The sequence below is a fragment of the Ailuropoda melanoleuca genome, chromosome 2 (assembly GCF_002007445.2).
Source record: "Ailuropoda melanoleuca isolate Jingjing chromosome 2, ASM200744v2, whole genome shotgun sequence".
Lineage (NCBI taxonomy): Eukaryota > Metazoa > Chordata > Mammalia > Carnivora > Ursidae > Ailuropoda > Ailuropoda melanoleuca.
In genome coordinates this window covers 68267938-68292295 of record NC_048219.1, presented here as the reverse complement: position 1 = coordinate 68292295, position 24358 = coordinate 68267938, and the positions used below count along the sequence as shown (strand labels likewise).

General features: G+C 38.9%; 1 protein-coding gene across 1 annotated transcript in view; it reads left to right on the top strand.

The window, feature by feature from the left end:
* The window catches only part of PLPPR5 (phospholipid phosphatase related 5), a 122970-nt gene that overhangs the window by 22048 nt on the left and 76564 nt on the right, over window positions 1–24358 (top strand). The window contains 2 exon segments of the mRNA XM_034653968.1: window positions 18042–18174; window positions 21467–21717. Coding sequence (XP_034509859.1) covers window positions 18042–18174; window positions 21467–21717 — 384 coding nt within the window.

Sequence of the window (24358 nt, the reverse complement as noted above, 5' to 3'; positions counted from 1 at the left end):
CAGTTGAACCCACTGTCAGATCTTTGAAGGTTAGATGGTTTGGGGAATTGCTGCACCGATTCAACTGACAAGGTTTTCTGAAAGGCAAAGAAAATGTGAAAAATTTTGTCACTGTCAACCCCTTTCCTGGAGCTCGCCAAAAACAACTTTCTCGCTTGGACATTCACTTCTTCTATTCTTTGTTTCACTGAAGCACAGATCAAGGACCACCTCCCCATCCCTCCTTGAAATTCTCTCCTTTCCTGGGTTCCTTGATGTGATCATTTTCTTCGGACTCGCAGACACTTCCTCTCTATGTCCTTTGTTTACTTCTCTTTTTATTTCCCACTCCCCAGTTATAGGCAATCTCAAAATTAATCCTTAAGGCTTTCTTTCCATCTGCTCTCCTGTCCTCATTATTGTCATGTGTCCCTCCACTTTCCCTCTGCTATAAGCCTGGCTCATTACCTGGAAGGATTACTGAAATAGTGATTTACTGGACTTCTCCCCCTCTTGCTAGTCTCCTCTGCTTCCAGATTGATTTTCCCAAAGCATAGGTCTGATCACACCACTCCCCTGCCCAGAAGTTTCATAGCCTCCCACTGTGAACAAAATGAAGTACAAACTTCTCGTTTGGATCTCAAGGCGTTTACATCACCATCCCAGGATAATCTCCCATCAGCCCTCATATCTAGTCTACATTCCAACCAAACTGGGCCACTTACTGTCTCTCATGGACATCCTATACTATCCCTCCTCCAAGGCTTTATTTATGTTCTCCTTTGCTCTATAATTGTGGCAACCATGTGTCCTGGTTTGCCTGGGTCAGTTCCGGTTTATTCTTGTTGTCTTGATAGCAGTATTACTAAGCTTTCATGTCACACTCCAAAGTGTAATAGTTTGGGTGATAAATTATATCGTCACCCTACCTGTAAAGTTCTTTTTCCTATTCCTTCTCTCAGTCTTATTCCCCAGTCTCCTCTCTATATAAGTTTGCTTTTAAGCCATGTGCCATATAAAAAACATCAACTTTCATGAGATTTGCTTTCTACTCTCTACCTTACCATCACCAAGTTCAAAGTCATATTTTTTGTATCAATTAGATTGCTTTCATCTGTACATAACAGAAAACTCTGACTTAACCATTTAAACAATGAGGAAAATTTATTATTTCACATAGCATGGAGTGCCATTGGGATTGCTCAAAAATGACTAATTCAGTACCTGAACGACAGATCAAAGATCCAGGTTTCTCTTCTCTTTCCACTCTGACATAACATGTGTCTGCTCTGCTCTTGGCTGGCTCCTCTCATGATTGCACAATGACCACCCTTGTTCTGTAATCACATGCAAAGTCGATGGTGTCTAGCAGAAGAATACTTCTTCTGTGAGTTTCTTTTTTAAAAGCAAGAACCCCTCTTTGGAAGCACCATCCCTAGCAAAGGTCTCCTCATCCTCCTTGGGTGCAACTTTGTCTCATGCCCAGGCCTCAATTAGTCACAGATGGAGACACCAGGACTCGACAAATATTCATCCTTTGATGCTGAGGATGGCCGTTGACTCCCTGAAGACTGTGGCCAGTAAGAAAGAAGATTGATAACGGAACAAAATCAAGGCTCTGTGAGGAAGATGGACAGTTAGCATTGATTAGACAGACAACAGTGTCTGCTACATGTAAGTTTGGGTTCAATCAATGTTTATTAAATAGGGGTTTAGTTTTCTTTCAGATATGAAGAATTTTAATTCACTTGAATATTCTAATGCTGTCATGAATGATAAATACTGATATAAAATAAACATTTAAAATGATCAGCACTGCGCATAACAGGTTCATTTCAATACTATTTTGCTTGAGTTCATATGGAGAGATTATAATTAAGATTTTGAAAGAAAACTTGATTGAGATTTTAATAGCCATCTAAAACCGCCGGCCAGCAAACTGTGCTCAGAATTGCTCATTAAGTACAATTGTTTCCTGTTGCTTTTTGAGGAAATGTTTTTCCAAGTATTTGAGTCTGTATTCATTGGACTCCAATCTATATTCATTGAGTCATTTATTCATAGGACTCAAATGTTCACAGGATTTCAATTACCTGCTACAAGTTTACCTTTTGTTACTGAACTGCAGAATTCTCAAAATGTCTGCCAGTTGCGAAATGTGATAAACAATAGGTCAATGTGATTTTGAAATGCGCTGTGGCACCAAGGGGGGCTTGGAAAGAAAGACTACTCACTGAGGATCCTCTTCTCTCATGCCCGCGACGGGACTCTCATTCTTCCCACTCAGGGTCTATTCAGGCCCGACACCTCCCAAGATCCTCTGTGGGAAAGTCAGAGTCAGAAGCTGCAGCATCTGGAGCAGTGCTTGTGTACTTTGCACGGCGGTTAGTAGTGTACCGTGCAGATGGGGGTTTGCTCTACCTTTGGAAGGGTTGTCACCAGCCCACCACACAGATGGTCCCCATGGGGGGGACCCCAGGGAGCCCAGCAGCCCCTGGGTCCAAATGAGAAGTAGCCAGCTCTATTAACATGAAGCTATTCCATGCAATAAAAGGATCAGAAAGACTCATTTTGTTTCTGAATGAAATAGAGCAGAACAGAGAAATACTGTTTCTAAACCCTTCTTTGGATATTGCTGCTCAGAGTTCTGGACCTTGGTCCCAGAGGGCGTGGAGTTGGCATTTTATGTTTTCAGCAACACTCTTGCTACCTGCTGAGATGTGTTGACTCTCCATATTCTGACAGCCCCACAGTAGGACTCAATAGAGAAGCATGGTTTGGACATTTGAGCAAGGTTTCCAAAGGATGAAGGGGCTGGAGAAGATTGAACTCCTTCCAAGTGTAGAAGTCAAGGAGTCAGTCTTACCTGAGGGCAACTGTTTGCATGCATGTTCAAATACCCGTGAGAGCTAATCTGAATCTTGCAAGGAGAGGTGGTGGGAAAATTGCGTGGAAACTGAGTAAGTTATATATGGAAGAGATAGTGGACCTGAAAGTCATACTTCTTTCCCCCCTTAATAATTTAAACCAATAGAAAGGCTTTCACATCAGTTCTATAGCTTTCTACTATTCTATTCAACTTCTGCAAATGAATATTTAATCATTATGCTTTTGAGAAATAACATAAATCTATAACTTTTCTTCACAATTTTATCTTTCTTAAAATGAACTTCCGGTCAATATCATCTGAATGTCCCACCAAACTACCCCATCACCAGGTCTTCCAAATAACATTTTGAGGTAACAGGCTGATTCTAAAAATAAGTTGCTGCAGGTTGGGGACACATTTAGAAAATTAATATTCCCAGCCTGACTGCACTCTGCCAACCCACATAAACTCTGTCCTCTCCTCTTTGTTTGAATAAATGTTACTGTTTGTTGGAGTGTCTTATCTATAAGCCTTATTTATCTAGCTGTCTTTTTTTTTTTTAAGAACAGATTCCCATATTTGTGCTTTATGTAGAAAAGCATGTTGGGGGAAATTATATTCCTAAGTACAGAAATTCAGATAAAAAGGCTTTAACTGCCAGACTTTTCTTCCTAAAATAAAGCAAACTAATAAAATATTATAATGTCAAGATTGATACTGAGTGATAAAGTGAGTTAATGTGTGTTTCATAAAGCGTTTTGACTCCATTCCTGAACAAATCTTTGATGATGAGTATAATATTAAATTGGAGTCACACTGCCTGTGTTTGAATATCAGGTCTGCCATTTACTAGTTGTGGGAACTTGGGGAAATTACTCAAGCTCTTTGTGTCTCAGTTTCTTTATCTGTAAGAAGGAATAATAATACCTCCCTCACAGGGCAGTTGTGAGGACCAAATCAAATTAGTATACGTCAAGTGTTTAGAACAGTACCTGGTCCATGGTAAAGGCTATATGTCACTTTTAAAAATAACAACAAAGGGAATATATTTATGAGTTTATATAATAAATAACGTATGTATTGTAAGCTTAAATTAAAGGCATTTGAGATCCTAAGTAATCAGTTTTCTAAAAGATATTTCCCGTTATATATTGGAAACCTTTAAATTGGCTTGCTTAATAAATTCAGCTCAACCAGAGCTATCAGGGTTTCACATTTACATTATAATTATGCCTTTTCCTAATACACCATGAGCAGTAAGCTGGAAAGTTGCACTCATACCAAAAACAAATGAGACCAGACTGCAAAATGAGTTTATGTTCCAAGATTCATCTCATTCATTTATTTTTGGGTCTCAATCATGCTTTTCTTTGTGCGTTCTCATCAAACATTTTTAATGGCTTAGTAAAGTATAAGGATTTCCTATGTAATCAACATTTACTCTTTCTGTGAAAGTGTTTTAAAAATAAAGTCCTTCAATGTCTAGTCACTTTTTTCCAGTAAAAATGAATGGCCTTAAAAGACATTTGTTCTGGCAGTCTGTTTAAAGATGAGAGAAATGAAAGCCAAGAAAACCGGAAGAAGATGGCCTCCCGGGAAAGATCTGTATGATGAATTGGAAATTGCAAGGAATACTATTTCTGCTTTCCCAGGCAGAGCTGTCACCTCAAAAGCCTCTCTCGATGAAAAGGAGTGTTAACCTGGACTATCACAGCGTAGTCTGTCGAGTGCATATTCCCTTAATGCGGGTGAGGCACTTGAAGGTGACCACTAATAATTCAGTCCTGTTGTAGAACAGGAACTTCTATTTTGATACAGAAGAAATCTGAACCATACAACAGTCTAGATTTTCTGAACTAGCAAGAAAATAAACATTAAAAATGAAATAGAAAAAAAGAAGTAGAATTACTATCTGCTACAAGGCAATTATGAAGAGCTACTGCACTGGCTCAAGTCCTTCCATAGTTCTCCCCAGACTCAGCAGCCAGCAGACACCCCAAGGAGGTCCAGTGGGGAAAAGTATGACTCTTCTGTACTGTAGAAAAGGAAAGTGATTCTTGGATTGGAAAGGTCAGGTAAATCCCACTTTCGTTCCCTGGCCACTTTCTGCTGCACAAATATCTCAAAGTGCTACTTAAGTGCCTTTTTATTTCCCACCTGTGTCACTGTTTAGAATAATACCTTCCTCTCTCGTTGTGTGAATTAATACTTGTTTTTGTTTGAAGTTTTCTTTTCTCCTCTTCCTAATAATCAGGGAAGTGGTGAATGAGTTTGTCATCACTTTATAAAGTTAGCCTTCCTCACCTTTCCTTTTTCTTTCTGAAGAGCCCAAATTCTTTCATTCAGTTATCATAAATAACTATACTAGCTAACCCTTCCTAGTGAATTTCTCCCTTCTAAAAAGGAAGACTTGCTTTTATTGACTCTCCCTAGTGTTTCTGGGATACCAGCTTTTCCAAATATTATGATTGTGCCTGGAACATAGATTTCTAAAATCAAATAAGTTTGGGAAACACTGGGCAGTAAAATTATCAGTTTTCTTTAACAGATTGTCATGATTTTGGTCATATAGGAAAGCTAATTGGGAGAAAATTACCCTCTTAAATGCAGAAGTTCAGACAAGAAAGCTTTGATTGCCAGATGTTTCTTAAAATAAAGCAAAATTTAAAAAAACATTATAATGTCATGTTGAACTCCAGAAATGATACTGCATGGGGTTGAATCTTGACCTTGTAACTTATTAGCTAAATGACCTTAGGTAAGTCATATAATATCTCTGTGCCTTAGTGTCCTCATCTGTGAAATGAAGACAGTGAAATAATGCCATCGAGGGGCAGCTAGAAGTTATGGATCTTAATGTGCTAATATGCACTGTGAATCCTTGGAAAGGATGACAGTTTGTAGCTTTTAGCTGTTTTTTTTTTTAGGGGGGGAGGGGGGACCAGGAATATCTCCCCTCCCCCAAACCCACTTAACATCCTGCTGAACATGGTTTTGGAAGCACTGACTTAGGGACATTTAATTACTACTTGTGCTTCAAAGGCGTATGTCTAAAAGCCCCATTATCTCAAATTCCCAAAGAATATTATAAGTTTTATCATGCTTTTTTAACTTGTTGATAAAGAACAGGGGAAATTAATTTGAACATGTATTTTAGAAGAGCTGGAAAGTAAGCTAATAAACTGTATACCAGTTTTTATTAATTATGAATTAGTTCTTTTGAGGAACGACAGGTACATTAGAACGGTACTGGCCTACAGTAGATTTGTGAACATGAAGAATTTGACCTTATATATTAATTTTTTTAAAACTACAAGTATGCAAAATGACTTTGAATTATAGTGCTCTCATAATTCATTTGTCTTATAGCTTATGTTCACTACATTTATGTGAATGGTTGAGCAAATATAAAGATCTTGTAAAATGTAATTAACTAATAAAGGAGTTTTTTAATGGTTTTCACAAACTTTTCATCATTAAAAAAAAGGAATATGCATAGTGTAAATCTGTGCCTTGTCGTTAGGGAGACCATGCTTCCTTTTTCTCTATGATCATGCTGCTTGCCCACACCCCCTTTCTCCCAGCCACACACACACACACGCACTACAAAATTAGTGTCAGGACTTTCACATTAGCCCGACTTGTCAAACTACTCTATTATCCTTTTCCAAGCATCCCAGATTTCCTTACCATGAGCACTAACCCATCACAAATCTGAGTTGGATAGAACCTTCAAGATCTTCTCATCATAGCTAAAATTTGCACAGTGCTTAGCCTCTGCTAGCTCCTGTTCTAAGAATTTTGTAACAGTTAACTCACTTAAGTCTTACAATAGCCTATGGTGGCATTAGTTCTATTATCTTCATTTTAAAGATGCAGACACTGAGGCAGAAGTTCGTTCTATACTACTTTGGAGAGACAAATAGGCCTTTCCAGTGCTTAGAGCAAAAGCATTCTAGGTAGTACTTCTCCATGCTGTGCTCCAGCCAGATCCTCAGGCTCTGGAGGGGTTTAAAATTGACCCCACTGCTTAGATGGGGTTGAAGAAGACTGGATCCTTTCTGTAAGAATGTTCCAGAAAGGACACTAACCATGTTTGGTCACTTGCATGTTCAGTCCTCAGTCAACACTTATTCCTTATCTCCTCTCTTCTTTATTCATTCACTGGTCCAGTTAGTGAGTGTGTCTGTGTTGGCAGCTCTGCTGTAAGTTTCTCTGACGCCTCCTGCCTTTCAGCCAGAGTGAGAAGTGCAAGAGACGCTGAGCCGAAGGACGGGAGCGTGTGCTGGGGTGCTGAGCACTGAGTGGCTTGTCAGGACGCTTCATCTCTCCAGGTCTCGCTTAAAACACGTGAAAAGTGAGAGCTTCAGGTTTCTTTCTATTTTAGGTTTCATTGAACCTTACCTTCTAGAATCCTACCAGAATCCATTCTAGGCACTACAATGCCTAGAATACCTCTTGCACTGTACAAATATTTAATCATTATTTGTTCAAATAAATATCTAGAAATTCCTTTAAAAATGTCTCTGAAAAATTTAAAATGTGGTGATCAGAACTTTTAGACCCTCGAAACATCCTGTAGAGAGCTTGGGTGGGCTTATCAAAGCACAAACAGTTGGACCTCACACCCAGAGCTTCCGAGACAGTAGGTCTGGGGCTAGGCTTGCAAGTTTGTGCTTCTGGAGGGTGATGCCAGTGAGGCGGGTCTGGGGACCACATCTGAAAACCACCGTCCATAGAGCACTCTGAAAATTGGCATATGACTATCCTCTGGCTTCACAACTAAAAAATGATTTACTAAGCTTGTCCAGCCCAGTGGTGGGGGTAACAGCTTCCGGTGTTTCTTATCCCTTGCTGTGTGCATTTTAACAGGCGTCTCCTAAAGACTGCAAACCTTCACTCGAAGGAACAAATCCAGTCCCTGGCCTCATTTCCTCCTACGTGAGCTGCCTTTGGACCCACTGCTTCACTGAAACTGTCCTACCCGCTAGGATATGGGGGGCCTTCTGGGTGCCACCTGCCTGCGGTCCTAACCTCCACTGCCGCCATGTGCAGATTAAGAGCGTGGGTTCAGAGGCTGCCTCCTCACTCCACACCCAGCCCTAGTAGTTTACTTCATCTGTGCCTATTGTCTTCATCTGTAGTTGGATTTTAATAACAATACTTAGCTCATACTGCTGTTTTAGAGATTAAATTGGTAAGTATTTGCAAAGCACTTAGAACAATCTCTAATACCTAGTAAATACCATGTAAGTTGGTTTTCTTTTCCATCTTTTTTCTCCCCAGCTTTATATTACGTAAGTCTGAGGTATACAGTGTGTTGATTTGACAGATTTATGTATTGCAAAATGATTAACACCATTGCATTAGCTAACATACCTGTCCTCTCACATAATTACCCTCTGTGTGTATGTGTGGTGAGAACATTAAAGATCTACTCTTGTGACAGTGTGTATACAGTAGAGTATTATTAGCCATGATCGCCATGCTGTACATTAGATCCTCAGAACTTGTTAATCTCATAACTGGAAGTTTGTGCCCTTTGACCAATATCTATCTTTTTCTTTCTTTCTTTCTTTCTTTCTTTCTTTCTTTCTTTCTTTCTTTCTTTCTTTTTTTTTTTTTTAAGATTTTATCTATTTATTTAAGAGAGAGCATGGGAGCTGGGTGGGGGCGGAGGGGAGGAGCAGAGGAAGAGGGAAAAGCATACTCCCCACTGAGCAGGGTTCCTGACTCAGGGCTCGATCCCAGGTTCTGGAGATCATGACCTGAGCCGAAGGCAGCCGTTTAACTGACTGAGCCACCCAGATGCCCTGACCAATATCTTCCTATTTCCTCCTCACCCCCCCACCCCCCACGCGCTGGTAACCACCATTCTGCTTTCTGTTTCTATGAGTTCAACTTTTTCTTTTTGTTCCTTTTTTTTTTTTTTTTTTAGATTCCACATATAAGTGATACCATGCAATATATGTCTTTCTTGGCCTGATTTATTTATTTAATAAAATGCCTCACGTTTCACCCAGGTTGTAGCAAACAGCAGGATTTTCTTCTTTCTCATGATTGAATAGTATTTCATTGTATATACCACATCTTTATGCATTTATCCATAGACAGACACTTAGGTTATTTCCACATCTTAGCTATTGTGAACAATGCTGCAATGAACATTGGAGTACAGATATCTCTTTGAGATCCTGATTTCAATTCCTTTGGATACACACCCAGAAGCAGGATTGCTGGATCACATGGTAGTTCTAGTTGTAATTTTTTAAGGACCCTCCATACTGTTTTCCATAGTGGCTGTGCCAGTTTATGTTCCCACCAGCAATGCCCAAGGGTTCCCTTTTCTCCACACCCTCAGCAGCACATATTATCCCTTGTCTTTTTGATGACAGCCATTCTAACAGGTGTTAAGGTGGTATCTCATTGTGGTTTTGATTTGCACTTCCCTCATGATGAGTGATGTTGGACACCATTTCATGTGCCTGTTGGCCATTTGTGTGTCTTCTTTAGAGAACTGTCGATTCAGTTCCTTTGTCCATTTTCAATTATTATTTGTTTTGTTTGCTGTTGAGTTATACAAGTTCTTTATATATTTCAGTATTAACCCCTTATCAGACATATGATTTGCAGAGGCTTTCTCCCATTTGATAGGTTGTCTTTTCATTTTGTTAGCATTTTTTTTTTCTGTGCAGAAGCTCTAAGTTAGCTTTTGTTATATGTTAAATATTTCCCAAATTTGCCTCTCAGGGTATCACCTTCACCATCTCTCTCTTAGCCTACATACCATCTCAACTATCACTGATTTTTTTCTTTAAATCAATCCACTTTACTAACAAATTGTGAAAGAAAACATATCATTACCATAAATGAAATACCAACATCACTCGGAAATAGAAGGTAACCATAAAATGAATATACTGAAAACCAGTGTTTTTCAATTCTAGGCAGATATTATTTTCTGCTGAAAACTGAGCCTGAGACTCATTCCTTCTTTATTGAAAAAAAAAAGGAAATTAGCAAGTTCTCACTGTTGTTAACAAGTAAACCCCCACATCTCACTGGTTTCACACATTAGAGTTTATCTTCCACTCATGTGACAGTCTAGTGCAGGACTACTGACTGAGGGACTTTGACTCCTTCTGTGTTATGGCACCAACAACTCCTGGGCCCAGAGAACTCCCTGCTTCCACGCAGCAGATGGGGAGAAAACATGCAGAAGATACACATGATTTTTCCTCCTGGTCTGAAACTGACACACATCATTGAACCTGACCTTCTTTTGGTGTAAGTCACCACCTAGCACCAGGTGTGCAGGGAGTGCTGGTCTGGACTAGGTAGCCACTTCCCAAGGCAACTTTATAATATGAAACTAAGGACACAAGTTTCTGTGGTCAAATTATGAAATATATACACTTAGAGCAAAACATAATCGTAGTTTCTTACCTGCTGGGAAGGATTGTGTATCACTAACTGTATTACTGTTTATCACTAACTATATTACTTCTTCAGCAATTCTCCTGAATTCATTTAATTCTCTCTCCTAACCTCAATTCCACTCCGAAACTATGTTTTAAGAAGTTAGCAACACCTTACTTAGTAAAAGTTCTGGAATACATTTAGACTTGGAGGAAACCTTAATTTCTCATATCATGACACAAAGTTAATGAGATAATACCCAGAGTAGCTTTTTACCTCTTGGTATAGCTTAGAACCTTCTTTAGCTAGCTTGAAATTGACGATAGGAAATGAGCTCTCTCTTTATAAGTGCCTTTATAATAACCAAGAATGCACAATGTGTTTGATAGGAACCTAAATATAAATCCGGTGCCTTCCTACATTTTAAAAATTTAAGTGTGTCTCATGACTATACCTTTCTGGATAAAGTTGCTTTTCAGATATTATTTCACATATATGTGAAGTGTATGAGGCATGCCAAGTACCATCACACAGATTGTGTGACCTCTACTGCTGCATTATATCTGAAATGGTTTTCTTGTACCAATTTCAAACCAATGATGCATGGATATCTTTGAATCATCACCAGTTGAAAGAGAGGAATTTCTAATAGGGTTTTTATAAATGAAAACATAAAGCTGTTTGGAGTTTGGCTTTTGATGAAAGTCTACAGTGATTTCATCGTCTGAGAAGACTTACTTCAGTATTTTGTCATTAAGGAGTGTAGATACTAGAGGGTCAGCCTCTGGGAATTTCATCGTCTGAGAAGACTTACTTCAGTATTTTGTCATTAAGGAGTGTAGATACTAGAGGGTCAGCCTCTGGGAATTGAGAGCACCATAATGTGCTTATAACAAATATTTAAACATTTATATTTGGGGATTTATGATTTGCACCTGCATTTTTATAGATTGCTATTCATTGGCAAGATGGGGCTTTTTACTCACTGCCAAGCAGGGTAATGGATAAGATATAGGGCCCCTACCAGTTCTAGCCTCAAAGATGGGATAGAGACATGGATAGGTCATTTAGAAAGGGGGTGCATGTAGGTCCAGCTTAATAAGCACGGTAGGGCTCAAGGGACTTCATAAGGTCAATACTGAGTTCAATAAAGCATAATGGAGTCACTCCATCAGAGGATGGGGTATAACAGTAAACATGGTACTCCAGCTTGGGGAGACCTGTGGAATGTAAGGCTTCCATTTACCTGGTGAGTTGAAGTTCAGGAGCACAGCTCTTGCCTCAGCACATAGACTGTCAGGTTTCAGTGAGGAGGGGACTGTGACTCAAGGATCAGCACAGTTGCTCAGACACAACTCTGGCTGGGTAGGTAAAATGATGAGGGCCCTTTAATACCAGCTTTTGAACCCTTCAGGCGCATTGTCACATTCCATATCAGATTTACATGGACCATGAATAGACGCAACCAACCATCCACAGGGGTTGCGTAAGGGTTTCCTATAGAACTGAGGATCAGGCAAGGGCTTTCTCCTTTATTGGCAGAGGAGGAGTGGGGGTGGGATGAGTTAGTGAACCCAGATGAAGGGAACTGGAAGGCAGATGCAAGAAATGAAGTGAGGGTTGACTCCTATGTACTTACTGTGCCAACCTACACTTTCTCTTCCAATACAGTCTCTCTCCCTTTCCTTTTTCTTTTTCCTTTATGTCCCAGGGAATGAAAAGCTTTTGCTAAGGTGGAGAAACTATGAACAGCTGATCCATGGAAAGCCAGTGGTGGACTCACCCCACTGGGGCTACAGGTGTTCTTCTTCCTCATGTTCTGCTCCCTTTTCACTCTGCTCTCCGTAGACAGTTGGAAGCTGAGGCAGGCAGAAGGAGGGGTCATGCTCCTTCTCAGCCCATCTCAGTTAACACTGCTCCTCACCTCAACTCTCTCTGGAAAAAACTTTCATTTATTAGTTCACAGAATACAATGTTATCAAGAAGAACTACGAAGTGACAGGCTTTTAATCTCTGGATTCCATGCTCTGTGCGTGTCGTGTTTCCCCCTCTCCCACTCCTAAGAAAGAAAGCAAACCAGTTATGCTCTTTACCCAAGGGCTGCTTTGGGAATCTAATGAAAGCAGCATCCAGTAACTCCAGATTAAGAACTCCTTCTTGATGATGGTGAGAAAATAACCAAACCACCAGGTCTTCAATTCCACATAAGAACCAAGAGTATGCGAAGGAAACGTGAAGAAATTTCACTGAAAATGGAATTTCAGAGAAATAACCGCAGAGTTAGAAAGGGCAGCACATAGCTCCTTTGGTGTTTGTTGGAAGTTTGGCATGTGTGTCAAAAGGATCGGGAAAGTAGTTTTCAAAACTCAGTTCTCTTATGCCTGGAGACCCCAGGATTGTAGAGGTCCTGATGATGACGTGCTTTGTGTCCCAACACTGTTCCCTTAAAACTGTAGAAATGCTAGGAATGTGGTGGAGCTCCAGGGTGCAACCTGGATCTGGAGAAGCGTGAGTAGGGAGCCGGGGGCTGCAGGGGGGTGAGCTGTCTTAACCTGGAAAAGTTAGAGGAAAAGCTTAGAAGTTTCTAGGCAGAAGGTATGGTCAAAATAGTTTTGAACTAGGCTTCAGATTCTGGCTGTGCCAGTAACTGTGTGTGACTCAGGCACGTTAACTTCTCTGTTTCTCTCTGGATAAGTGTCCTTATCTACAAAATAATCAGATTGAACTGGATTTCCATCGTGTATACAGCCATTCACATATATTGCCTGAGAGTCACTGTGCTTTAATATAGAAGTATAAAGATAAACATTATACAGTCCCTGCGTCAGAGAAGCTCTCAACTGAGTGGAAAAGACCGATGTTGCTGAGAGTTATAAAATCATGTGAGAAGAACCATGATAAATGCACAAAGTGCTACTGGAACACAGAGAAGAAGGGATGGGCTGCACCAGGAATAGACATAAGGAATAGGCAATATTTAAATTATATCTCAGGCACAGAACTGTGCCTTGCCTACCAAGCTATACTAAGTGATGGACCAAGTATAAAAGCATGGATATATGGAAATGCCTGGTATGTTGGAAGAATTTAAATGTTTAGCTGTGGCTAGAACATGGCGTGTGTGGAGGCTGTTGTAAGAGTTGCAGAAGCTGAAAAAGGTGGGTTTAGGCTCAGCTGTAAACAATCTTTTGTGACAATTCCTGTTATCCCATTGGCTGTGAAGACACATTGAAAATTATAAATAGAAAATTTGGATTGCACACATTTGTTTTCAATATGTCAGTCTGGCAGTAGATGGCTTGAAGGCCAGAGAAAAATGGTTATATTTGAAATATAATTGAGATATAAAAGCAACAAGAGTTAGCGATTGCTGGAGAGAGGCAGATGAGGAGGACAGAGGTGTCAGCATCGTGTGTAATGGTGTGAGCGTTCTAGCCCGAGTGTCCACGTGGAGGATGGCAGGTTAACTGAGATGGTGACATGGAGGGGCAGGAGGCTTAGGGTGGGAGACATGAATTTCATTTTGGTTGGGAAGGCGCTGAGGACTTCAATATGCAGATCTGAGCATGTTGAGATGTTGTTATTTAATAGGTGGTTGGGGGCCTGCCTCTGGAGGGCAGGTAAGAGAGAAACAGCTAGGATTCCTTAGAGTGGCCGGGGTTGGTAATGCCTTTGGGAAAATAAAGTCCTCCACAGAGACTTCTGACAGGACAAGAGAAAAAGAACCAAAATAAATTACCAGGGAACATAGAATTTAGGTTTATAATTCGGTGACAAGAGCTTTTGCCTCCAAGGCGAACTCAATCTGCTTTAGTTTCTGTTCAGGTCACGTTGAGAGCTACCAGGAGGAAGGTCTATCTCCACTCCTCTTTCACCACTACGTTCCTGGGAAGGCCCGTGTCTAAATCCTCTTCATCCAGCTGATAGCATCTGTCTACCCTTTCTCTAAGACTAATCAGGATCACACCCTGTCTTTCTTTGATGCTATGTTATTTTGAATTCTCCTAGCAGCAGGTACCAAACGTGATTAGATATACAAGAGATTTATCAAGAGAAACACCTCTAGAAGATATTGGTTTGGGGCGAGGTGGGCGAGAGAAGACTGGGAGAGCCCTCAGACTATGCTGGAGGTGGGACCTCTGTGAAAGAGGGGGGAAAGTAAGGGCACTGGGTAGCAAGCACCTCAGAATACAGCACAGTTTCAAGAAAGACTTGGCCAGGCAAATCGGCATTTTTCAAATCAAAATTTCCAATTGGAGGTATCCCACATCTTAGTGGAACAGGCTCCCCTGAGTGCCCCCACCATACTTAGTCATTTGCTAGAAGGCACCCCAGGAAGTGCGGTCCCAGTGGAAGAGCAGCTGGGCAACATGAGCTGGAAAGCCTCCCTGCAGCAGGAGAATCTGAGTGGCACCATCTCACTGCGACCACAGATACTTCCAGTGACTCACCAATATCTCTTCCTAAATGTGCTCCTGGCAGTTTTCGTCCAAACCAGTTAAAACTCAGACTCATACCATTATTCATTATTTCCTTTGTGTCCACCCAACTAGGTTATAAAGCTTTCTTTCAACAGCAGTGCCTAACATGGAGTCCTTAACTCAGGAGGTATCTAAGTATTCATCATAATAAAAATTGTTCTGTTTCCATTACATGAATCTGCTGATAGTAGTAGACAATGGGAGTTCTGACTTTGGAAGTTGGGATGGGTGGAGAGGTTAAGGGAGAGTCTGATTTGGAGGAGGAGTTCCACAGATATCACAGCGAGGGGGGAAAAGTAGAGCACGTGAAGCAGGCGCACCCACAAGAGGAAAGCGGATACTAGGGTCTAGGTCAACATTTGATGAATGAAGTCTGAGTAGGCACAGGGAACACGGTATCCAGAGAACATGGTGGAAAGGGCTAGTCTAGAGAAAGAGCTAGCATGGGGCTGGGAGGAGGTCTAGCAAGATGGGATGGATAAGAATAGAAGTAGACATCATTGCAGCTCCCTTTTGTTGAGAACTAGGCTTTCTGCCCAGAGAGGGAGTTTTCATGCACCATGCCACACCTTCTTAACTTTCGTGAATTGGACCAGAAAAGAACCTGTCCCCGACTGAACCCCCTGGGAATTTGGAGTTGGGGTGCTGTAATTCTAAGTAGTTGAACTTCCCCTGAACTGAACTGACATGTTCAAAACAGGGCTCTTGGAAACTGTTGGGACAATCATGTGTGCTAAGAAGAAGGAGAACTGGCTTGCAGAATGACAAGAATGAGTCAGGCATTCAGAGAAGAGCTGAGAGGCAGTGTGACTGCAGAGACAGGGAGTGAGATGGAGGGAGTAGTTGCCTGGACTTGTGAGGAATTTCCACTCCTAGACCTGATTTTGAGCCCCATGCCCTGAGTTCTGAGATAACCCTCCAAACCCTAGAATAAATGCCCAATTTTGCTTAATCCAGTTTGAGAGAGTTTCTTTTAGTAGCAGCCAAACAGTATTGATTGAGACAGCATTTTGGCAGATAGGCTGGAGACACAAATAGGGAATTCAGAAACGTGCAATGTGCTGACATGCAGCCAGGCAAGAGGTTAGCATTAGGAAAACTGGGAAGCAGAGTCCTAGGATGAGGGGCCCGCCAAGGCAGGTCTTAGTCTGGTAGGAATCAGGTAACCAAACATGTTATCCAGTCAGGGACGAGCAGACAGGATCTGGTTATAGAAGGAACTAGGGCGTAAGATAGAGCCTTCATCACAAGAACAAGGCAGAAGTTTGTTATTAGGAGTCAGGCAGAATGTCGGAAGCCAACTGAGACCCTCGGATCTAATGGGGATGGTATTCACGCACGTATTTAGTAAGAATCATTGGGTATCTGTTACATTCGGAGGAGTTTTGTGTATCAGGGATTAACAGACCAAGTTGGGGGGGGGTCAGTGTACTAGGGGGTGGAGCCAGCCTGGGGGTGGAGACACCCTGGTACCTGCTCTGGAGGAGAGAAGGCTTGGGAGGGCAGAATCAGGCAGGGAGCCAGGCAGTTCGTGATGTGGAGAAGGTGATAGATTCTTCGAATTTGGAACATTGTAGGGCAACACAGACCTGGAAGAAGCTGCAACTGAAAATTCAGAAAGTAACTTCTTTCAAAGAGCAGCAGAAGAGTGATTCAGAAAGGAAGATGAGAAGATGTCAGGCACACAGCTTGTCTATTTGTCAGCTTCTCCTAGGGCCCTGGTGGCAGCTGATGAACCCATAGAAAATACCTCTTGTGCGTCTTTAGGCCAGATGAACTGTTTCATCACACACCTGCTCTACTTTACCAAAGTTAAACATTTCAGGAGGATTTGGGAGGCTCTAAACTCCAGCCTTTCATAATTCAATCCAGTCTTACCAGATAGGCAATACTGGATTCCTGTAATATAATTCCGCACAACATCTTCTGGTTTAAACTTGAACCTTGACTTACTTGGAAGAAGAGATATAGTAAGAAAAGAGTAAAAGTTAGAAAGAATAAAAATTAAGAAATACTTTATAATCTGTTACTCATTGGAGTAAAACTAGATCAGACGTTTAATCTCCTACGAACTCTTTCTCTATCTCCCACTTATAATTTTGAATATCCTGTAATTACAGGTATTACCTTTCATCAAGACCCCAAAAGCATTTTTCCAGGCAATGTCAGGGACTCCCTGTATAGTATGTTACTTAACCTAGGTAAGACGTACTGAAAACTAACCTTAATAATGACAAATTAGGCAACATACCATTTGCTCCAGTTTCTTTTCTCTTAATCATATTTCTAGTGGTGTTGATCAGGTTATTAAATAGAGTCAAAAGATCTGGGGCTGAGTCAGCAATCTCTACTTGGTTTCTGACTGGCTTGATGGGGAGCAAATTTTTTAACCTCCCTAAGCCTTCATTCCCTCATTCATGGAATGGAATATTAACACATGCTCTAATACCTTGCTGGGTGATTTTAAAGGCCACGTATAAAAACCACTGAAAATGGTATAAACACCAAGGGAAGATAGGCAGGTCCTCTAATAAATCAGCATAGTAGAGCAAAGAATCTGTACCAGAATCTACTTTTTCTCTTTAATAGTTCTGTGGCTTTGGGCAATTCATTTGAGTTCCAAGTCTTGGTTTTTTCAATTATAAAAGAAATATAATATTTTCTGATTCATTTTTTTTATGAAGATTAAAATGACATATATACTTAAATATAAGGAATATATTAATGACTATAATTTTCATACTGTCTCAGAATAGAATAATGGGATTTTGGCGAAGGATAATTTGAAGGCCAAACACATGTGAATTGATTTTATTTCTTGTTGTAAAAGTATTAATGTAATTTGACTTTAGGATGTCTTTATCTGATCCTTTCAAGAATATTTTCATAGCAAATTGTTCTGATTTCTGTAGCAGTGTCAAATTTAAGCGAGACATAATCACTTAAAAATAAAACATGGAATTCAGTTACATACCAAAAATAAATAATCGCGTCCTTAAAGCAAAGATCCTTTGTAAATTTTTTTTTGAAACCTTTCAGAAAACAAAAATGGTATGGTCCATTTGTATTCATAATTTATTAGTTTAATACTTCCTTGAATTGAGAAAATATGGGCTGTATACATAGGGATAAGGTTCTAAAAAAAGGGTTTAGTTAAGCAAATATGATTCAGTTTTATACTGAGACCATTACCACTCAAAGGAGTTACTTTCTTGCATTTTTTAAAAATAAAATTATTCTATATTTATACTGCTTAAATTCTAATGTTCTTTAACCTTTTATTTCCTTGCAAGATAATAGTTGGAGAAACTGCTGTGTTTTGCCTACAACTGGCCACACGGGATTTTGAAAACCAGGAGAAAACTATTTTAACTGGAGATTGTTGCTATATAAACCCACTGGTGCGGAGAACTGTACGATTTCTGGGTATGTGTTCATTGAATTATTTTTACTGTTGCTGAAATCATGTTTATGTGTAAGCTAACCCTTAAAATGATCAGCATTTTAACTGTATGCAAATATTGGATTATATTTTATTTGAAATTTTGGTTTTAAAAATAACATTGCATACTACTTTCTCTCATAGGTCTCCTCCTCAGATGTCATTTCCATATTATTTTAAGAAAAAAAAAAAAGAACACCACACTTGGATGTTTAATATTCTTTAAGAACCTAAAAATTACATAATTAAAATAAATGATTTATTGTGTTTATGAAATTTCAGAAACAGTGCGTGGGGAGAAATGATAATCTAGTTAGATTGTTGAACATCATGAAAGACAAGGGAAATAGCTTGGCAAAGAAAAAATATGTTGTGTTTGTGAAAGGTCAGACGCAGCGCTCCATGCACTTCCTCTGAGCTTTTTTCTTAATGTGAACAAAAACGTGTTAGTGATTTTATTAGAGGAAAAGATTTACTATCACTATTACTATTATATCGTACACCTGAAGCTAACATAACATTGTACGTTAACTGTACTGAAATTAAATTAAAATTTTTTTTTTAATTTTAGAAAAGGATTTACTGAACTTTAACCTTCAGTCTGAAACTTTAGCACTAATACATATAAGCATTGATGAATTATTGCAAATTGCTTCAATTCAGTAGAAACTTGGCCAAGACAAATTTTTTAACTGACACAATAAATTTTAATATAAATTATCATTTCTTGTATTTTTCAGATAAAAAAGTATGTCTGTATATGCTAAATAAAATTTAAGGTAAATTTTTATCTATGTTTAGATTGAGATTAAGGTCCTGTACCCTTCAGTGTATTTCTCATATTGGTGGGATCAAGATGAAGACTTTGGAGATATTATGCATAGATCAGCTAATCTATATATAAACCCATTCAAAGACTAATCAAATGTCATCTTGCCTTTGAACCTCTCTAAAGACAAATGGTCTCCTTATCTAAGACTGTTCTTTTTATTGCCATCAAGTTATACATCTCCAAAGCCCTCATTTATACTGTTGAAGTGATGAAAATTTTATATGAAACTTTAAAAAGCTATTTTTTACATGCATCAATACCGTGTTCTTGACTCATTTACCTTTGCATGAGTCATTTAATAACAAAATAAGCAATAATATACTCAAAACTAAACATGATAAAATTGACACTTTCCAAAATACTGTTAAAGCAAATTTTATTATGCCTACTTAAGTAGATATTATTTTGCGTTTGCACAATTTCTAAAAAATATATGGCACAAAGTAAAGCATGCTTTAAATCTCTGTATGTTTCTCATTATATGATCTTATAAAATATTTAGGAGTGTTTGATTTGTTTCTTTTCCCTTGTTCATTATGATTTGGATATTTCTAGTTTGTTAAAATGGGAAGTTTATAAGCAAAACATTACATACAGCATAATAGAGCATCATTCTTTGTAGGGATTTTATCCTGGCGGTCAGCACCATGGATGCATTCATGGGATCTCACTTTAATAAGTATCTTTGTAGCTGCAATATTGGCCTTGGGCCTGATGCACCGAATATTTTAATTCAAAAACACATTTGGGAACTTTACAAGTATCAAGAGACATCCCCATATCCTTATCAAATACTTCTCTCTATTTTACACAGGAAAACTTATTACAGCAGATAAAGAGAATGGTTTGGTTAAAGAAAATGAGTACATTGTAGCCTAAAGTTCAAGGGAGTAGAGATGAAGACTTGCCATTTAGGTGTCTGTGCTGGGCCATAATGTTTGGAAGGAGAGGTTACGTGCATGAACATTTTATTAAGCTCCTCCATTCTCTTTCATTTCTCTGCCTCTCCTAAGTTTCTGCTTTTGATAACATTTACTTGTATGACTCATGAAATGCTGGGAAGAGGTAAAGAAAGAGCTTTGTATTATTTCCTTTTAACATTTTTAGGTAAAGTACGAACTAAGGTCTTTGTTTCATTGCCATTTGTATACACACGAGTTTTGCTATGTACAGGTTCATGTGTATGAGCCTTTTATAATTTTATATAATATTTCACAAATTAAAAGAATAGCCATGTTTCTGATGCCAAGAAATTATTTGATCCTGCCCGACTTCCCTGGTGACTTCCTGCATAACAGCCAATAATTACATATAAAGGTTTAGCAAAGAAACAATCAAGAAATTTATGACTAAGAAGAGAAGTGTCTGATTATTATCATAGAACTAGATGACTTTTAATGAACAAACTGTTTGGGAAGTACTCTCCTGGTATATAAAAATACCTGGTGGAATTTTATTTTGCAAAATTAAGAAGAATAGATTTATTCACATTGGTACCACATCCTCAAAGGCTGTATCTGTCAGTTTCATTGAAAATGGTGCCAAGGAATACATTTTGCCTGCTCTACCTAAGGAGAAAAATAAATTTTTGTTCTAATGACCAATGATACTGAATTTAGAATTTTTTTTTTTAATTTGAGTAAATTGTCACATTCCTCACGAAAGGAGACCAAAAAAAAAAAATCTGTGTATACTTAATTTTATACCTCTGGTAACCAAAGCACATAAATTTGAATGCTGTGAAGATAATTGAACAATTATAATTTTGATTGCATTATTATTTATGAAATTGCCCCAAATTCGATAAATTAAAATCCAACCATAAAATATAAGGTGGGACTAAGTTACTAGCTGTTATGTGACTTTTTAAAATGTATTCGTGAAAGCAGTGTAGAAATCAATCTAAACCATTCTTCTTAAGATTTTCCAGGATATTTAAATGAAAACTAATGGCATTGCACTTTACTGCTAATTGGCACCTCCAGCAGAGTTAATATCAGTCTGAATGGGTTTAAGAGGCGTAATCAAAGGGAGACAACTGCTTTGCTTTATGCTTGTAAGATGCAAAATATTTTCGAAATAGGGAAAAATCAAAATTGCTAACATTAGTAGGTGGGAGACTGAGCCCTCTCCAGAGAAACATGTCTCCTTTTTAAAAAATCAAGTTACCCCAACACAATCTTAGAATATATCTTCTTTTATCTTATGTCTTATAAACCTGCCATGCATAAGACTGTAGCCAGTGGTAGACAGCCCCATACGTTAAATAATGTAACACTCCCACCACTCCAGAAAGCAAAGAACTGGAGAAGTGTAATGGAAGGAACCATATGTATGAACGTATGAATTATTTTATAGTTTCTAAAATATTTCCATGTTGGCTTATCATCAACTGAAATACAAACATAACAAACAGAGTTACGAGGGTTTGTTTTCTTCCTCAGGTATTTATACATTTGGGCTATTTGCTACGGATATCTTTGTAAATGCTGGGCAAGTAGTCACAGGGAATCTGGCTCCACATTTTCTTGCCCTGTGTAAGCCCAACTACACAGCACTTGGATGTCAGCAGTATACACAGTTCATCAGTGGGGAAGAGGCCTGCACAGGCAACCCGGATCTCATCATGAGAGCAAGGAAGACGTTTCCATCCAAAGAAGCAGCTCTCAGTGTCTATGCAGCTATGTACCTGACAGTAAGTAAGGATTATTAACCAATCTTAGTCTTTCTGTTCATTCTCCCAATGTAGAAATTCTTTTTCTCTGCCCATAATGGAAGTCACATTAACAGCTTTCTGTAGGCCATTTAATTTATTTTTAATAACAGCTGTTTGTACTGTGGATAAAATTAAGTCAGTTGACTCTCATGAGATTATGTGTGGGTAGTTAGTTGCATTAAAAAATATAGCCATTAGCATTTCTATTTGAGAATATGTTTGTCTTTATGTTAAATAGGGCTTAATGGAAACAAATTTGTCCCGTAGCAGTCCCCATAATCTTGTAATAGACCAATTAAGAAAACCATCCAGGCCTCTTAGCTGCCTACTCGAGCTCTAATATTCTCTGGAGGAGGTTGGGAAAGGGGCATTTTTTTTTTCCAGAAAGTTTTTTTGTTTATTTGGTTATTGGTAACTATGTCATCACAATACCTCAACTACTGTTTCAATATTTTTGCATAGAACTAGCCAAAATGTCCTTATAAATTATGGTTTTTTACCTTTATTCTTGAGTCTTTGCCACCATTTCGGTGGTGAGAGCCAGGCCCCTGCTGCAGCTGTCTAGGACCTCTGGGTGGAAGTAAATGGTCATGGTTGAGCACATTACTGATTTGCAGGAGTAGAAAGAAGGGCAGCCTTGACAGGCAACTCTTGGCCTCAGCATTCCTGCCATCAGCCCTCCCCTCCCTTACCAGGCTCTGCCTTGTAGCTATGGAGCTGGACTCCTAAAGTGTGCTCTGTAGGCTTTTCCATGGCTACAGTAAAAAGTTCAAAGAATTTAAACGTCTTTTGGGGTTCTCCTTTCCAATTGTGTCAATACCTCCTTTCTTCTGATTTCAAATCATTGACAAGAGATCAGGACCTATTTGAAAACAAATCTGTTCATTGCCGATGACTTAAAAAACCCAGAATTATTTTTACCTTCAAGGAGCTATTTGATTATGGAAATATCTCTGATATTCTTAATGTAATCCTGTCTGCTTCTCTCTAAAAGCAGCGAGAATACACAGTAATACCCTATGATACCTGTACTTGAAATTGGAAACAAAATTACTAAATAAGCAACAATTTAGGAGGGAAAATATAGCACTATACATACCACTCACAATGGCCGGATAATTTTGGAGGCTGTAAGTATATGCATTTTAACATTTCTAAAGTTTTCAAGCCGAGCTAATTCTATCCCTCACAGGCTGGACTTTTAAAAATCCCATCAAAAAAAGTTTTATAGAGTTAAAGATCAAATCCCATCCTATCCATTTTCTCTTCCACTGTCTTCTGACTTCTGTACAGTTTGTCAGTTACAACTCCCTTCTTCCCCTCTCAGTGTGCTACCGACTCCACTCCTCCAATTTCCGCTGATTTCTTTATCCCATTAGCTTTTATTTCTGCTTCCCATTCTAAGGCACTGCAGACTTGATATAAAATCTGTTTATCCATGCATATTCTTTCTTATTCATTAAATTGCTTGACTACATGTCCCACCTCTCTTAGAATATGAAGCATTCAGCCTTAAAATGAAGACTTAAGACTTGAGTGAATCAGAAGTGACAAAATACTTTTCATTCATTGTCATCACATCTAAATCTGACGTTGTTATTTGTATCCGAGAATGAATTGCAAATATCTGCATATACATATGTGATCAAGCCAAGGACTTGAGACAAATTCCAGAATACTCTCTGAACCCAAATCCTGTTACATGATTATTTTAGCACTAATAGATGATTGGTTTTGCTGTCTAACCAGGGTTGGCCAATGGTGGTGAATGTGCTAGAATTATACATACTTGATCTTTTTGTTCTGCCAAAGTCAGGTTTTCAAAGGCATTGCTTTGGGAGAAGGTATTATGCTTTTAAGTCCTGGAGAAATCTTAATATCTTGTCTTGCCTCTGGTCAGCTGGCAAGTGTTTTAGCAACTTCTTATATGTATAAAATACACATGTAATTATTATAGCGAACTTTCATTGAGCATTTACTATGTGTCAAGCACCAAGTGCCCACTTTTACTGATTTATTTAATATATTACTAATTCTTTTTGATGTATTAAAATTGATTCTTTGTAGATTGTTATTACTGTATATGTAGTAATTGATTATTTGTACTAATTTGTTGAATCCTCATAAAAACCCCTTGAAGTATGCAGTATTATTATGCCCGTTTTATGGATGAGGGTACTCAGAAAGTGAAGTAACCTGTCCAGATCCATAGAACTGATGTAGGTAAGACGTTAGGGCTAGAAGCCGATGTCCAAGAAAGAATTCTTGAGACATCTTTAGAGCTAAAAGGTGATGTTATTAATGCACAGGGACAGAACCCTTAGGCAGAAGGAGCTGCACTGGGATCATGAGGAGTGGCCCATTTTATACTTCCAAGTTGGGAGAGGCTTAACGATAGCATAAGTCTCTAAGGAATTTTGGAAGCAAGGTTTCCAGGACTTTGAGGGGGCTAGCTATTGGTGGGAAAATGTCATTTATTACCATCTAGTAAAACCTTAGTCATGAGACCCTTCAGATGTATATCAGTGGGCCATATTCTTGGGGGGTTTAGCAATAAAGGAAGTTTCCAAAGGAATTTTTATACAGTAAAGTACACTTACAGGATCCTGGGGGGGGGGGG